The sequence below is a fragment of the Lynx rufus genome, unplaced genomic scaffold (genome assembly GCF_022079265.1).
Source record: "Lynx rufus isolate CCGP_SWC_20201006 ecotype Redwood Valley unplaced genomic scaffold, mLynRuf1.p SCAF_2, whole genome shotgun sequence".
NCBI lineage: Eukaryota > Metazoa > Chordata > Mammalia > Carnivora > Felidae > Lynx > Lynx rufus.
Window position 1 is genome coordinate 2,968,118 of NW_025814834.1, and position 17,476 is coordinate 2,985,593.

Genomic DNA, 17,476 nt, shown 5'->3' on the forward strand with positions numbered 1-17,476 from the left:
AATGGCCCGCTTCTTCTCTCCCTTGCCCATCTGCACCCGCCCTTCCGTTCCCTCTTGGACCCACGGCAATCAGGCTCCCAAATCTCCTCTGAGCAAGGTCCCCGGGTGCCAAATCCAGATCCTCACCTCCCCCCCCACTGCCAGCAGCAGCTCGCAGGGTGGCTCCCTCCTCCAACGCGTCCCTCGCTGGGCGGGGGCTCCAATTCCAGACTCCAGATGGCCTTGCGCCCTGGCAGGTCCTCGGGTCCCCCTCCCTGAGCAACTCAACACCGAACGCCAGCTCAGTGCCCGAGACTCTGCTCGCTCCACCGGGTTCCCGGTGGGCATCTGAAACTACACCTGCTCAAAGCTGAATGCAGCCTGTCTCCCCCCGACTTATTCCTCGAAGCCCTTCCTAGCTCAGTAAACCCACAGCAACTCCATCCTTCCGGGGGCCAGGCCCAGTGAGCCTTCCCTCCTGCCTTTCCCTGTAAGTCTCTGCCATCACGAATAGCCAGAACCCGACCCCACCCACACACCGCCCAGCCACCAGCTGAGTCAAGGCTGCTGCTGACGTATTCTCCTAGCAGACTCCCGCGTCCACGGACCCCACTGTGGCCCATTCTCCAAGCAGTGGCCACAGTAATACACTTCGTACCCTCACCAGAACGGTGCTCGGCCGCCGGTAGGTACCCAACCAATACTGCTTAAATCAGCTGTTCTCAAAGTGTGGTCTGGGGAACACAGGCTGGGGAGGGGGGGGACCAGGCACTTTCAGGGGTCCACAAGGTCAAAACCGGTTTCAACTTAATACTAAGACATTATTTGTCTTTTTATCCTCATTTTCTCCAAAGCATATAGCGGAGCTTTCCAGAAGCCACATGATGTGAATATTGCAACAGACTCGATATAGAAGCAGGTACGGGAAAGCAACTTTCTTGTTTAGACAGACACTAAAGAGGCTTTCACGGGTACGACAATGACACTCTTCTCACTAAATCTGTGCTCTTGGGAGAAGGCAGTTTCTTTTTCACGCAAAAAGTTAACACGTAATGGATTCATCACTGTTTTGTTAGTGAACTCCTAAATATTTATTTCAGGTTTCCCAGTGTTGCTGTCTAGTGTGGCAAACGTGTGCGTGTAGCGCACATAAACAAGAGCTCCCTGGAGTCCTGAACGCGCTCGAAGAGCGTAAAGGGGCTGTGAGCCCAAAATGTTGCGAGCCGCTGGGATGGACCACGTCCCTGCTCCGCTCCGAGTCCTGCAGACACGGCGTGACGTCAGAGGCAAGCCGGGCGCTCACAGTGGCCTCTACGGCCCTACGTGGCACTGTCCCCTGCAGCTCTTGAACCCCCGTGCCCACCCCAAGAAAGAGAAGTCCTCACAACCTCCCACAATCCCCTGCCCAAGACCAACGGTGGTACCAGCGTCAGGTGCGTGTCCTCTGGGCTCAGGCTGCAGGCTGTCCGCTCCGCCACCCTCCCTTCCTACGACCGCGACATCTCCAGCTGGCACGTGGCTGAATTACGGCCACATTTAGGTGAAGAAAATCTCAGATGAATGAAGAATGAAGACCTCATTTCCCAACTCCCACTGCAATTGGAATGCTAATGCACGGCCATGGGACCAACCTCTGGCAAGCGGTTAGAAGCCAGAGCGATACATGCAACTTCCAGAAGTGTCGCTGAAGGACTCGGGCATCGCTTTCCCCTCCTCTTTCTTTCCTTCCTACGGGCTGGGCTGCACACATGGTGGCCTGAGCAGGAGCAGCCGTCTCGACCACTGGGGGAATGAACAGGAAGACAAGTGGAGAGAATGGAAGGAACCGGGGTCGCTGGCATTGGCCGTGTGACCACGTGGGCCCCGGACGGTCAGAGAAATGACCTTCCGCCTATATAAGCTGCTGTTCCTTGGGGGTTTCTGTCTCTCACAGCAAAATGATACATTTTCTACCCTGGCTCACACACAATTTTTCCTTAGGGGGTGGGTATGGGAAACAAAGAAACCTTCTTGTTTTATAACACGCTCTTCCCACTTGAACAATATGCTGCTACTGTGCTTGTAGGTCATCGATATAGTCCACACCATGGCTTTGACAGGGTCCAGAACTCCACTGGAGGGTTTCAGCATACTTTATGGGATAAGTCCTTGACTGATGGACGCTGAGGTTATCTCCAGCTTTGTACCATTATAAGCAAGGCTTTGACAAACATCTTGGGTATCTCAACTCTCCCTACATGTCCTTAACATTTTCCCTAAAATAAATTCTCCCAAAAGAATTATTATCATTATTAAATCATAATTGTGAAACTAATCAAACCATTCTGTCATAACGGTGATTTTCTTTTCTTTCCTTTCCTTTTTATCCCCCCCATTTCTACCTGAGTATCAACGAGTAAATTGCAACGTAGACTTTAGTTATGGTTCTTAACAAAGAAACAAAGGCCATCAAAGGCAACCTGAAAGCCAGTGACAGGCTTCATCAGGTCAAGAAGGGGAATTTCTCCTTCAAGGTTGTTCTTTTTTCTTTTTTTTAATGTTTATTTTTATTTTTGAGAAAGAGAGAGCAAGAGCGTGAGCAGGGGAGGGGGAGAGAGAGAGAGGGAAGCAGGCTCCAGGCTCCGAGCTGTCTGCAGAGCCCCACACACGGCTTGAAGTCGTGAACTGTGAGATCATGACCTGAGCCAAAGTCGGACTCTTGAACGACTGAGCCGCCCAGGGGCCCCCTTCAAGGTTACTCTTAAACTTCTTTATAGTAAATGTTTTTTATTAGCATTTTATTGTCCTCCATATTCTCAAGTTTAATTCACCAGAAAATACAATTTTACTAGAGGAAAGATAAGATACAAGGCAACGTCCAAAAGATTAACTAGAATACACGTACCAAAGAAGTTAATGAATGACTAGTACCTGATTTTGAAAAAGCTTTTAGTTACCAAGCTGTGAAGCTTTTAGTAAACGAACACATGTGAAAACCCACAAAAGCCTGTAAAGTTGTATACAAATATTACTAAACCCTAGAGCTTGGCAACACTCTGTTGAAAGCTTTTAGTTCATCATAATCCATATTAAGATTATCTTAATTATCTGATAAGCATTAAATTAAAAAGGTACAACTTTAGATCACTATGTGAAAAACATAACACTCCCAACTTGAAGCAAATTATTTTCCAAACCACCAATTTAATGATCTACATTAAAACAAGAATAAATAAGAGTATTTTTATTATAACAGACGTTAAGAATTTCAAAGTAAATTTCATTTAAAAAAAGGCCAGGATTATATGCAATCGTGACGATTTAAAGGTTTTGCAAATTTTGTAAGACTCAACTGAGACAGACAGATACATGAAAGGGTTTCAATAGGTATTGTTATTACAAATAGCCGTTAATAAAACATCGTTTTCATCTGAGTAAGGGGGACGGTGTGTGTGTTCCAAATGAAAGATTACCAACCAGCTCAGTGTACAAGTTTGGACTTCTCTGGAAAAACAAGCAAATAAAATCTACCAAAAATTACACCTAAGACTTGCAGTTAACAGAAAATCTCTCCACACCAAGTGACCACAAGTGGTGCACAATTTCTCTAAGAGTGCCCCGCCCTCCATATCTCGGATCTGTGAGCACCCTCTAGGATTACCTGTGGGGTAAGGACTGCTGGGATTCCCCCAGGCTTCTCTCATGGCCTCGGTCATGACCTGGATAACCTCTGGCTCAAGCGGGGTGGTTGCGTTATGGTCCATGTAAACTTTCCTGCCGGAAAGAGAACAGAGATGTGTCTGTTAAGGAAAAGGAGACGGAACCCGGAGCACGGCTGCCCTGTGTCCGTCGCCTCCGCAGGAGCAAACAGCAAGGGCAGGGAGCTTCTCTGCATGAACACCACGCAGGCTCCACCAGCTGCACTTGGCAATCCCCCAATCTTCATGAATTACGGAGAAGGTATGCCCGGTTTTCCAACAATCTAGTATTTGCTAGCGTCCTCTACAATCACTAGGAGAGCATCCATTTAGATCTGCAAAACCTCTTTCCAGCCCCTGGTAGGAGGATCAAGGGTCCTGGTTACAAGGACAGATCTGTCTCCTGTCCTCCACGCAGAAGGAGGGGAACCAGGCACACCCAGTAGCCACACATTCCAGAAGTTTTTCTTTTTTCTCTGTAATTTCTGGTTTGGCCAGAGGCTCGGGTGATCTGGGTGCCCACTCCTCCCCACACCCTCCCCTTTGCTCCCTGACAGGAGCGGACCTGCTTCTCCTCCCTCCCCCCTTCACTTTCCTGTGCCTCCAGTGACCACGCCCCCCAACCCCACTTTCCTTTTTGGGTCTTTGCTCCATCTTGACCTTCTTGTGAAGCCCCCTACAGCGGCCAGTCCCCTTCCTCCCAGCACCCGGAGACCCCCCGCTCCTTCCTCTGTCCCCATGGCACTCGGCAGCCTCTGACACACTGCACTGGTTCCTTGTCGACTGTCTGCCTCGAGAGGCAGTAATAGAAGGTCATGTGCAGAGGCCCATGGGCTTTGCCAGTTCTCCTCACTGCTCTGTCACCAACACTGAGAACAACGGCCAGCACACAGCAGGGGCCGGACTTGCAACTAAGTGTCACAGAAAAGCACATCCCCTGAAAGATGCCTCCTAAATAAAATTTATCTGTATTTCTTTTTACCAGTATCAAAACCCTTCAGATACTTTCTTAATAGATACAATAGGTAATCCTGCCTAATACTATTATTTTACCTGATTTTAAAATCAGTAACAGTTTTTTAAATGTTTTATTCATTTTAGAGAGAGCGCACGCACTAATGGAGGAGGGGCAGAGAGAGGGGGGGGGACAGAGGATCCCAAGTGGGCTCTGTGCTGTCAGCAGTGAGCCCAATGTGGGGCTCCAACTCGGGAACCGAGACATCAAGACCTGAGCCAAAGTGGGCCGACTGACTGAGCTACCCAGGTGCCCCTAAAATCAATAACAATGTTTAATTAAACCAATCCGCATGAAAATTCAAATACAATTACCAACTGTGGCTGTTAAAAGTCTGTTGTTGTTGTTTTTTTAACCACAGTGTTTTAATGCAACATCTTGCTGTCCAAAGTCACCTGATCGGTTTGAGGCTTTGGCAAGTTTGACCCTTGGCCACTCCCACTTGGCAATGTGCTGATTCTGCTGTGACTGAAATCTGCAAGGGCCCCTAATTTTGCTGACACTTCCTACTAAGTATCCTAAGTTTCCTCAAGCTACTAGTGTCTGCTCAGCGACTGCAGCTTTTCAGTCTGCTGCTGGGGTGAGCTAATCCATGGCCTGAGTTTCAGATGAACATTTTATAGATAACTCTGCTCTATTATAGTCTTCTTCCTTAAGATGCTATCGTTATCGGATGCGAAAGCTAAACTCTGTTATGTCCATAACCAAAATGTAATAAAAAGGTATTGCGAGCCTCCTCTCCACTCGAGTCTCCCTGCAGGGCTTTCCCCTAGCCCCTCTGCTCAGTCTCCACCAAAGTAGACTGCCTAATGGAAAAGATGGTCAGATTTCAGCCTGGACCGGAATTTTAAAGACACAAACACTCCTCATATTCGGGTGCAGGGGCACAGCGGACCGGAAGGCCAACTGCTCAGGCCAGGGGCCCGGGAGGCACGCTCCGCAGACCCTCCTTCCTCTGCGCGGGTGCACCAGCCAGTCCTGCGGCTCCGTCTCAGAAGCCCCCCTTCGCCACCACTGCCACCACTCCGGTCCACACCACCTCCCTCTCCCAGATTTTTACAAGACTCCCAACGTTGCCCTGCTTCCTCCCCTGTCCCGCCACCCCCTCCCCCCGCGCCTGGAATACACGTCCCGAAGTCCTTCCTGAGCTCCGGGGCTCCGCTCGCTGACCGTCGCCCTGCCAAGCCCTCCGCTCCAGCCGCGCGCTCGGCTCAGCCCCGGGGCCGGTGCAGCGGCTGCTCCCCCGCCCCGCGCGCTCTCCCCGGACTCGGGCGCTGACTCCCGGACGTCACTTGGCGCGGGAGCCCCGGCGCGGCGGTGCTTCCCACCTCGCACCCCGCGACGCGAGCCGCCCCGCCGACAGCGCGCCCGGCCGCAGGCCCGCGGGGACCGCCAGCTGGCGCCCCCCTCCGGGCGGGTCCCTCCCCCGGAGAGACCAGTGCCCGCCTCCGACCTCCCCGGGGGGGGGGGGAACCCCTCCCTGGAGAGACCCCTGCCCACCGCTCCCCACCGCCCGCCTCCGGCCTCCCCGGGCGGTACCTCCCAACCCCGAGGGCTTCCCGGAGGAGGGCGCCGGCCGCTTCCCCCTCACGGCGCGCACCTCTCCGGTGGGGTCTTCTCTCCACCGTCGCCGGGCTGACTCGCCGCGCGCCCGCGCTCATCCCCGGTAAGCGCCACGGCCGGCTCCATCGGACCCCAGCACTACCCCAACGGGCCGACCGCGCGGGTCGCGCCCGGGAGCGTCTCCTGGAGGCCCGGCGGAGGGGGCGGGGCCGCGAGACCCGGGCGGCGTCCGGATTGGCTGAGCTTTGCACTCCGGCCAATGTCTGGGGCCAGCACAGGTGAGATGCCGATTGGCTGAGAGAGGTCAGGTGACGGGTGTGCGTCATAGGGGGCGTGGTCACGGAGGCTAGGAGGCGGGAGTGAGCGCCTTTCCGGAGTCTGCGCTGGTCCCTACCCGCGGCAGCCGGGCCGGGGCTGGGGCCGGGGCCGGCCTGTCAAGGGGGCACTGTTGTCCCCATTTTATATATGGGGAAATTGAGGTACGGTATGGAAAAGCTCAGCACCTTGCCCAAGTTCACACGGGCAGTGAAGGGCCCAGAACTTGAATTCGGGAATGCTTTGCCAAGAAGGTGAATTCTAACTGGCTTTTCATAGACTTTCTCGGTCTGACCTCCTGTTGGGGTCCAGGCGTTGTCTCTTCCAGCTCTGCAAGCCTCTATATTTCTGGGTTCCTTATTTCCTTTCATTCTTGCTGGCAAAGTGAGCTCATTTCTTGCAACGTGCAGCCGTAGCAAAGGACACAGCAAAATTTAAGAAGCAAGGAGACGCCCAGGAGTTCAAGAACTATCAGCAGAGGGGGAAAAGAAAGGGAATTGGGAGAGCATGGCCAAGAGCAGATGAGAGTGTAGAGTGCAGCGGAGAGGGCGTCCGCAAAGTGTCTACTGTATACAGTTAGGAGCACTGATGCGTTTACTAAGGGAAGTTTGAGTACAGCAGTGCGGAGAGGGCAGAAAAGTGCACAGTGAGTTGACGGATGAATGGGACATGAAAGAACTGAGAACGTGGCCAACAGTTTCCTGAAGTTTGAGAGGAGAAGGAGCCACAAAAAGGGGTTACAAGATTAAGAGAAATATTTTAGAGACTGAACATGTTTATAAACTGCAGGGAGGTAGCTAACAAGAAAACTGGAGATGAGAGACAAGAGGCAGAGTCCTGGAGGAGATGGGAGGGCATGGGCTTAAGAGAGAGCAAGGGTGGGGCACCTGGGTGGCTCAGTCGGTTGAGCTCAGGTCATGATCTCACGGTCTGGTCCGTGAGTTCGAGCCCCGCTTGGGCTCTGTGCTGACAGCTCGGAGCCTGGAGTCTGCTTAGGGCTCTGTGTCTGCCTTTCTTTGCCCCTCCCCCCACTCGTGCTCTGTCTGTCTCTCTCTCTCTCTCTCTCAAAAATAAACATTAAAAAAAAATTAAAAACACAAGAGATGAGCTGAATAGAATAGACACAATCAGCAAATTAGTAAGCGGAATGCCTGAGCATAGGAATTCTCTGATTATTGCCTAGAAGCATAAAGGGTTAAAAATTTTGAAACAAAAGAAAAAATCCATCCAATACGGTGATTTTCAACTGAGAGTGACTCTTCTCTCCAAGGGGTGTTTGACAATGCCCGGAGATAATTTTGGTTGTCATAATTGGGGGTAGGTCCTTCTGGGACCTAGTGAGTAGAAGCCTCTAATTTCCTACAACACGCAGGACCGCCCCCACAGCAACAAATAATCCGTCCCAAAATGGCAACAGTGCTGAGGCTGAGAAACCCGGTGTGGTTCCTCATTTCCATTTCGTACCATATTCCTTCTGTCTGAGGCCTTGGTTCAAAATTTTTTCTAGGGCTAGTCTGCTGATAGGACTTCTCTTTTTACATGCATGAGAAAAGTCCTTTTTTAAAGTTATTATTTATTTATTTTGGGGGAGAGAGAGAGGGAGCAAGAGAGGATTCCAAGCAGGCTCGGTGCTCAGTGCAGAGCCTGACATGGGGCTCGATCCCAAGAACCAAGAGATCGGGACGTGTGCTGAAATCAAGAGTCAGACGCTTACACCACTGAGCCACCCGGGTGCCCCTGAGAAAAGTCTTTATTTTGCCTCCATCTTTGATATTTTCTATAGATAAAGAATTTTAGCTTAAATTTTTTTCTTTTAGTACAGATGTTTCTCCACTGTTTTCTCACTTGCATTGTTTCCAATGAGAAATCTGCTGTCACTTTGTTCCTCTACATACTATGTGTCCTTATTTCTTGCCTGCTTTTAATATTTTTGCTCTATTGACTTTTAAACATTTTTAAGGCTTATTTGTTTTGAGAGAGAGAGTGGAGGAGGGGCAGAGAGAGAGGAGAGAGAGAAGCCCAGGAAGGCTCCGTGCCATCAGCATGGAAGGGCTGGAACTCACAAACCGTGAGATCATGACCTGAGCCGAAATGAAGAGTCGGATGTTTAACTGACCGAGCCACCCAGTGGCTCTTATTTCTTTAAATAAGTTTCTCCTCCCTACTCTTCTGAAGACCCCCCGTTACAAGTATATTGGGTGTGTGAAGTTGTCCCACAGCTCAGTGAAGTTCTGTTGTTTTTTGCCCTCGTTCTTGTCCCACCTTTGTTTCATTCCGTATTGTTTTTACTGTCATATCTTCTTCAAGTTCATGAATATTTTCTTCTGCAGTACATCACCTGTTGTTAAGCCCATCTAGTATATTTTCTTCATCACAGGTATGCATTTTTCTTCTGGAAGTTGAATTTGTGTCTTTTGTATATTTTCCATATCTCGACATGAACGGTCTTCCCTCTACCTTCTTGAACTGTTTTAATTCTCTAGTCTACTAATTCTGTCATATTTCTCATTCTTGAGTCTGCTCCTTTTGACTGATTTTCCCCCTTGCCATGCGTCTTATTTTCTTCCTTGCATACCTGTGATTTTGTATGGGGTTGTAATTTTGTATTACAGTGGTAGGCACTGTAAATTTTACGTTGTTGGGTCCTGGAAATACAGTTTTATCTGACAATGTTGAGATCGTTGTAGATCTACATGCAGTTGTAATAAATGATAGGAGGTGCTTTTTCCAGTTTTTCACAAGTTGGTACATCTTCCAAAACTATAGTAATCCATTCTGCCAGCCTTTGCCTTCCAGTGGATTAGCTCATTTACATATATTTAATGTTGACTCTTAAAGGTACCATCTTACTATTTTCTCTTTGTTTCATCTGGTTTTCAACACCGTTTCTCTTTACTTGCCTTCCTGTGGGTTATTCAGACATTTTTTTTAGTGTTCCTTCTTGATTTGTCAATAGCGTTTTAAAATAGTTTTAATTCACATACATTAAATTCACCCCTTTAAAGTGTACAATTTGGGGCACCTGGGTGGCTCAGTCAGTTAAGCGTCTGACTTCGGCTCAGGTCATGATCTCACGGTCTGTGAGTTTGAGCCCCACGTCGGGCTCTGTGCTGACAGTTCAGAGCCTGGAGCCTGCTTTGGGTTCTGTGTCTCCCTCTCTCTCTGCCTCTCCCCCACTAGCACTCTGTCTCTGTCTCTCTCTCGAAAATAAACACTAAAGAACATTTTAAGTGTACAATTGAGTATATTTACAAGGTTGTGCAGCCATCATCACTAATTCCAGAGCATTTTCGTCACCCCCCGAAAGGAACACTGTACTCATTTAGCATCAGTCTCCATTCCTTCCTCCCCACAGCCCCTAGCAACAACCATGCTACTTTCTGTATCTATAGATTTGTCTTTTCTGGACATTTCATTTATGTGGAACCATAGCTTCTTTCAGATGTGTTCATGTCTTTGAGGTCCATCCAGGTTGTAGCACATTTCCATAATTCCTTTCTATTGATGATTACTATTCCTTTGCCTGGCTATACCACATCCTGTTTTCCAATTCATCGGTTGACAGACATTTGGGTTTCCAGTTTTAAACTATTAAGAATAATGCTTCTCTGAACGTTTATGTACACATTTTTACATGGAGATATATTTTCAGGTCTCTGGGTTATATACCTAGGAGTGGAATTGCTGGGTAATATGATAGCTTCATGTTAACTTGTTATGGTCACTATGTATTAACTTTTGATGAAATGTTCCGATAGGTGTTCAAAACTGGCTGCATGGGCATTGCACCAGCAATGTAGAGCAATGCTCCAATTTCCCAGCATCCCTAGCAACCCTCGTCACTGTCTTTTATGTTAGCCATCCTAGTGGGTGTGAAGTGGTCTTGATTTGCATTTCCCTAATGACTAATTGTGATATTGTGGAATATAATAAGAAATGTATGTCTGGTCTTTGTCCCTGTTTCCTGGCACAGAGCTCGTAAAACCCTTGGAATTTCTCGGTGAGACAGAAATACAGGTGAAAGGAACATCTTTTGTTATTTGTAGCAAGCCCTTTTCTGCCACACTCAAGCTTGGTGTCGGGGCGGAGGGGGGGGGCGGGGAACCAATCACTTGATTAGATAGAGGGTTGGAACTTTGAGCCCCCCTCCCACCCCCAGTCTCTGAGGAGGAGACGGGGGCTGGAGACCTAAGCATCAACGGTCAGTGATTTAATCAATCATCTCTGCATAATGAAGCCACTGTAAAAACCCTGGCTGGAGGAGCTTAGAGAGCGTCCTGGCGGGTGGACACGTGGGGTGCTGGGAGAGCGCACACCTGGAGAGGACACTCCTGGATCTGTGCGCACACAGATCTTCCGTGCCCTTCCCCCTGACCTTGACTTAGGCAGCTCTTCTGTGTGACTGTTTTGAGTTGTCTCATTTTATAATGAGCCTGTAATCTAGTAAAGTTGTTGTCCTGAGGTCTGTGACGTGTTCTAGCAAATTACTGAACCCATGGAGGGGGTCACCGGAAGCCTTGGTATGCAGCCAGTCAGAAGTGCCAGAGCCCAGGACTTGGGACTGGCATCTGAAGGGTGGGGGGCAGTCTTGTAGGACGGGGAGCTCTTAACCTGTGGGATCTGATGCTCCCGGCAGGTACAGGTGTCGGACCTAAACTGAATTGTAAGATACCCAGCTGGTGTCAGAGAACTGGTCTGTGCGGGGAAAAATCCCACACGTCTGGTGTCACAAGTGAGTAGTGAAGGGGCACCTGGGTGGCTCGGTCTGTTAAACACCCGACTCTTGATTTTGGCTCAGGTCTTGATCTCACAGTTCATGGGACTGAGCCCCATGTCAAGCTCTGCACTGAGGGCACAGAGCCTGCTTGGGATTCTCTCTCTCCTCCTCTCTGTCTGCCCCTTCTCCCCCCCCCCCAACACACTCTTTCTCAAAATAAATCAACTTAAAAGAAAGAATTGGGGAGTGAACGGGAAGTTTTCCTGCCACTAGTGACTTTGAACATCTTTTCATGTGCCTATTGGCCACCTGTATATCCTCCTTGGAGAAACGTCTATCCAGATCCTCCGTGCATTTTCATTTCAAGTAGGCTCCACGCCGCCCCGCACTGAGCGCAATGTGGGGCTTGAACTCCTAACCCCGAGATCAAGGTCTGAGCTGAGACCAAGAGTCAGATGCTTAACTGACTGAGCCGCCCAGGCGCCCCTCCTCTGTCCATTTTTAAGTTCGGTCATCCTGTACTTGCTCAGTTGTAAGAATTCTTTTTTTTTTTTTTTTTTTTCTGGATACCTTTATCAGATGTGATTAGCAAATATTTCTTCCCATTCTGTGGGCTGTCTTTTTACTGTCTTGGTGATTTCCTTTGAGGCATAAAGTTTCAGATTCTGACCAAATACAGATAGCGTTTCAACGCTATCAGATTTGTTAAATAATGACAGACTCCGGGAAGGAGGCTTTGAAGGAGTTCCAGCCGTGCTCCGCTCCCTCTGCAGTTACCAAATTACTGGTGTTCCTGGTTTTCACTGCAAACGTGGGCTGTTAGTTTTTAAGGCTACTGTGGATGGACTTAGAGTGGGAATTGGGGCCAGTGTAAGTTAACGTGGCACAAATCTGCTGTGCTTACCGAGATTTATCCTTAAGATCACTGAAGTAAATTCTACTTACGATTACTGCCTTTGGTTATTAATTTCCAGAGTTCTGGAAAAGCTGGCTCTGAGAATTGTTGCCAATTTTCTTGTTGCTTTTATGGGGGAGAAAGTTTTCAGAAGTTCTTTGTCAATTTTGCTGATATCACTGCACTTCATACTGTTTTTTTTTTGTTTGTTTTTAGCGTATTTTTCTTAGTGGCTGCTTTTTTAGTATATCCTACACGTGGGATTTATAAAGTCTACTGGCGTCAACATTTTACCATAGAGTAAGTGAGGAAACCCACCTGCATTTTGTTCCCTCGACCTTCTCTACTTTCAGATGTCATTGTTATGTATCAAACGGCATATTTTTAATGTAATCATCATATATGATTTATAAATATTCCCTTTTATCATTTCTATTTTGTTTGTAGAATTCCCCTTAGCTAACCTTCTTAAAAATCTTGTTTATTTTTGAGAGAGAGACACGCGGAGCATGGGCGGGGGAGGGGCAGAAAAGGAGGGAGACCCAGCATCTGAAGCGGGTAGAGGAGCACCCGGGAGCAGGAGAGCCCGTGCGGTTATGGGGTGGGCTTGGTGCTGCCGGGGCTCCCGCTGGTGCCATCTGCGGAGAGGGCACTTGCCCAGGCTGGGCAGACCGCGCTCTCTCACGGGGGAAAGGGGAGCTCGGGTCTACGGGGGTGAAGACGCTCGCGTGGCTGGGCCGTCGTGGTGGTGGGCCCCCAGTGGGCTCTGGACAGCCGCGGGCCCCCGGGGGCTGGGGGCTTCTGGGGCCGGGTGCGCGTCGCGGGATTCCTTTTAAAAGCAGGTACCGCCTGGCCTCCCTGGTGCCTCTGGACGGGGGCCGGTAGTCTCGGGCTTACTGAGACAGAGGCTTCTGGGCCAGGCTGCTGGTGGCAGCCTCTGGATTTTAAAATTCCTATTTGTCTTTGTTCTGGGACACGGTTCCTTTGAAATGACTCGATCCCTTTAAGGCTTGCTCTGAAGATATCTGGCCGGGACCACGTGCAGCCTTTAGTGTCGGTTTTCCTGTCACGGAGCTGGTGCCCTCCGCAGTGCACTGTGATCACACATCCACTCTGGCTCGTGGGAACGTGCACTATTCTTGTCTGCGCTCCCGGGGTCATTTTCTCTTCTCCTTTCGGGTGGTGCTCCTCCCCACTCTCGGGCAGTTTTCTCAGGTGCGTGTGCTAGTCTGAGGGCCTGGCTGCAGGTCTCCAGAGCTCGCTCGGTGCTGCCCTGTCCCCTGGGAACTCTAGCTCCGGTGGCCTCCCCACATCCTTAGTCCCGTCTCAAGGTCAGTGCCTGCTGGATTCCACGTGCGTCTCCCCTTGCCTGGGCTGAGACCGGGCAGGTCTCAGGGAGCACCGCCCTGCTCCGCCTGCTGGCCGAGGGCAGAAAACTGTAATTCTGTCTACACTATCAGGATTTTGCTTGTTCAAATAAGACAGTTACCTCATCTTGGACTAGTGCAAGTGCCCTCTGTCCTTTCCGTTATCTTCCCCATAATGCTTGTTCCCTTCTGCACTCTAGAACTGACCAAATTTGTCTCCAGATGATTGATCTGTTTTCCCAGCATCGACCCTGCCCTGCCCTGCCGCGGAGGTCTTACCAGTTATGGCTCCATCCTGTTGCCTTTTCATTTCAGCCTGTTGTCCCCTTGGGACTTTGATTCCGAGTCAAAAGTGCAATTCACTGCATTTCCCTAAACATGTGGTTTTCTCCCCTGAAAAAGTTCCTTTTAATGCTACACTCAAAGTGTCCCGTTCAGCCCGAATCTGCTCGGTATTATTTCTACTCTGCGGTATTTTCTCCAGTCCTACCTGCTCCAGCAAAGCAGACTGTTCAGACTCGGCACCGGCCAGCAGCACGCCGGGCTTGCAGTGAGGGGGCTGTCTTGAGCAGGCATTATGCATCTGCTGTGCTTGGACTCTGAAGGTCCTGCTAGATTTACTCAGCACCTAGTAACCCTATTGTAACAAGCGATTCCGTTTTCATGGGATGGCCAAGCCAAGGCCCCGTGCTCCACATGCTGCCTGACTCCGGACGGGCAGGAATACACATAGAACCAGTTGTAGACCACACCCTCTGTGCTCCTGGAAGCCTGGGCAAGGTGAGGCTATCCCAGGAGCTGTCCACCTGCCTGTCAGGGAGGCCTCACAGCAGTGGCACCATGTGAACTCAATCGCGGAAGGAGCCCCAAGAGGGAGGTGGACCTTGTCACAAGGCCTGGAGGTCATGACCCGGTTTGAGGTCAGGCAGGGTCTTCAGGGCAGTGGCTGGCACAGTGGACAGCGGCCAGTCACAATGGGCTCATATGCTAGGTGCAGGGGGGCTTCTTCTGGAGGGGATGGGAAGATTAGAGGTGCCCCCCCCCCCCCCCCGGCAGCAAGCTGGGGGGAATGTGGACAGGTCGTCCCACCGGTTTGTCCTGGTCTCACTGGGCTGTCAGCCAGGTCTTCCTGCATCAACTGTGGCCCTTGTCACACACCACGGGCTGGTCTGGTGAGGTGCACAGCAACCACAGTGGGATCCGTGCCCACTGGACTCCCCCCTTCCCCCGCTCCCATCGAGAACCACCCCAGGGAGTCAGGTCCTCTCAGACTCATTTGAGGCTGAACAGACAACACGGCTCTCTATGCCCGGTGCTGCACCCACCTCAGGGCCCCTCGGCCTCACCCTGGTTGGGAGTGGGGGTGGGAGGGCAGGACACAGGTGAACAGGGCCGTTGAGGCCGGAATGCATTTTTAAAGAGACATCTGGTAAGATCCACGGCTGGCGAGCACCAGGTGGGTCAATGAGGGAGGTCTGACACCGAGGTGATAAAAACCCAACAGGAAAAACTGCAACACAGAGGAGTCAGTTGTACGAGGCCAGAGACGGAGCAGGCTGCACACGGGCATCAGAGCAGGGAGAGCGCCGCTGGGTGGGGAGGCTCACCAGGGAGACTGCACGAGGTGCCGCACCACCCACGGCTGGTCCTGCCTGGCGCCTGGCCCCTGACAAGTATTTACCCCATTCTGCGGAGCTGGGGCACTGTCCCGTCTCTCCTCCAGCACCAGGAACTCTTGGGCAAGCATGGTTTCTTCCAGCTGGCCCTGACATGAAAAGTGAATTTATCAAAGAACTCTGGCTCAGTGAACTGGGCAATGGAAATGAATGAGCCCTAAGATGATTTTTTTTTTTTTTTTAAAGAGTATAATTCAGTTCTTTATACAGCTTAACATGAATAGACATTCTTGACAAGGCCAGGTCCCCAAATGCCTTCATCACTGGGCTTTTTTGAAGAACTTTTTTCAAACCACAGTTCTTTCACTCCATCAATTCTGGTAACCCACGGAAACCCAGGCCATGAGTGGGGACTTCAGTGGGCAACGCGGACCCTTCCGAATTAGCCCCTCCAAGCTGTTGACTTGTTTGAGGCAGGACTTCAGGAGGAAAGAAGGGAGTGACAAGTGCTCTCATTTCCCAAGTTCTTTGGCAAAGTTAAAATACGTTATTTTGCTAAGACTATCTATACATTAGCATTTTATTAGACACTTTGATGAATAACAAACTTGTAGCAAACCTGACTTTCCAAGGTAGAACATATTTTTAAGTGAATGAAAGTGCAAACGATCCCGGGATAGCCTGCACGAGCTGAGAAGAGCCTCATTAAAGACTGCGATTGGTGGCTCACTGTGACGTCTGGTTGGAATTTTACATCAATAACTATTCTGGTTGATTTTGATCATCCCGTCGGGAAGAAGTCTGACATAATAGGAATTTGTGATTGTCTTCACAGCGGTGGGGGGGGGGGGGGGCGGTTACAGCAATCCCAGGAGACAGTGGGGCACATCCTCTGGGAGCACCACCACCTGGGAGTTGGAGTTTGCGCTCTGGGATTTTTGTGCGGCGCTCCAGAGCCCGGCCCAATCTCTGCTCCTGCTACCGTAAGAGGATTGCACACCGGCTCGGCCACCAGGTGGCCTGAGACTCTGCTGGGACTGGTCCGGCTCTGGCCAAATCACGGGGACAGCGGCTGTTGCCTTCTGCACCCGTGGGGGCGTTTCACAGAAGTGTGGGGGCCGGGGGACTGAGGGCAGAGGAAAATGTGCCTGGACATTTTGAAACATTTAAACTAGCAAACACTAAGGTACATGTTCCTTTTAAAGACTACACATTCAGACTATTTTAGCTACTGCAACTAGTCCGAACCAGCCCTTACGAAGCTTTCACGTGTATTTCTGTACCGCAGACTTCTCTAGCAGGTGCACAACCTGGCTTAATCTGTAGTTGGTAGAAACCATAAACAGCCCTGTTCGGCTTTTGGTGCTTATGGAGGACAGTAGATAAAGCAGGGTGTCTTGTTAACCATAACCCAAGACGCTGCTCCCTGGGCCAGCACTCTACAACAAGCCGAGTACAGAGGGCGGAAGTAACCCAGCAAAGGATCAGTCCTTAACGCCAGACTAACGCACTCGCCCTGGCTCCTGACAGAGACTTCAGACGGAGTCTGTGTTCGAGAGGGGAGACACGTGAGCTTTGCCTTCCGACAGGTCTACCTACCCTGGAACTGTTTCCTGCTGAGTGTGCTTGGGAAACGTGTTGCTGGCATCCAAATGCTACGCCTCGGAGTCAGGGGGACCCCAGGGGACATCAGAGAAGCCCGGAGCTCCATGCCGTCTGGCTCCAGGACTGGAAACCCTCCCCTGGCAGATCGGAAACCACCAATCATCATCCGCCCGGTGGAGCCCATGGACTGGAGTCAGAAATGTTACTTTGGCCCGAGGGGGGAGGAGACTCCCAAAAAACCAAAAGGCCTGCAAGTCAGGGTGCTGCAGCCGCCCAAAGATGCCCCGGGCCCCACCGGCCACGTGCCCAGCGCAGTACTGTTTCCCCACCACGATGGGCTGGGCCAGGCTGGCTGTGTTCCTTACCAAGATGGGGGAAGGCAAGGCCTCGGAGGGATTTGCACCGGACAGAAAAGGATGATCTTGTCACGGGGAAAGGTCATTTCTGAGGAATTCACTGATCTCTGATAAGCAAAGTATTTTTCTATTGCGCAAATATTCTGAGGTCAGAATTAGCAGCCGTACCTTCCAGTCTCGTCCAGAAGGTACTCTTTTACTACGACGTGCAGATTTCCATTCGACCATGGGCTCTGGAGTCATTTCTTCCACCTCCATCTGCACCACCAGCTGTGCAGCCTGGGAGCTGCTCGGACAGCCGTGAGATAGGACGACTCAAGCCTGGGGTTGCCCAGGCACAGAACCGCGTGGCCTGGATCACAGGGGCAGAA

At 50.6% G+C, this 17,476-nt stretch overlaps 1 protein-coding gene across 2 annotated transcripts in view; it reads right to left on the bottom strand.

The window, feature by feature from the left end:
* The window catches only part of SCLY (selenocysteine lyase), a 33,306-nt gene extending 26,889 nt beyond the window's left edge, over positions 1 to 6,417 (bottom strand). Inside the window, exons 1-2 of one of the 2 annotated variants that reach the window (XM_047082731.1) lie at positions 6,272 to 6,417; positions 3,620 to 3,732 (exon numbers count right to left, since the gene is read on the bottom strand). In XM_047082731.1, the coding sequence (XP_046938687.1) occupies positions 3,620 to 3,732; positions 6,272 to 6,360 (202 nt within the window). In that variant the 5' untranslated portion in view covers positions 6,361 to 6,417. Of the gene's footprint in view, positions 1 to 3,619; positions 3,733 to 6,271 lie in introns of those variants that run through there. The other variant, XM_047082732.1, reaches the window with a different exon arrangement.
* Between the last annotated feature and the right edge of the window lie 11,059 nt (positions 6,418 to 17,476).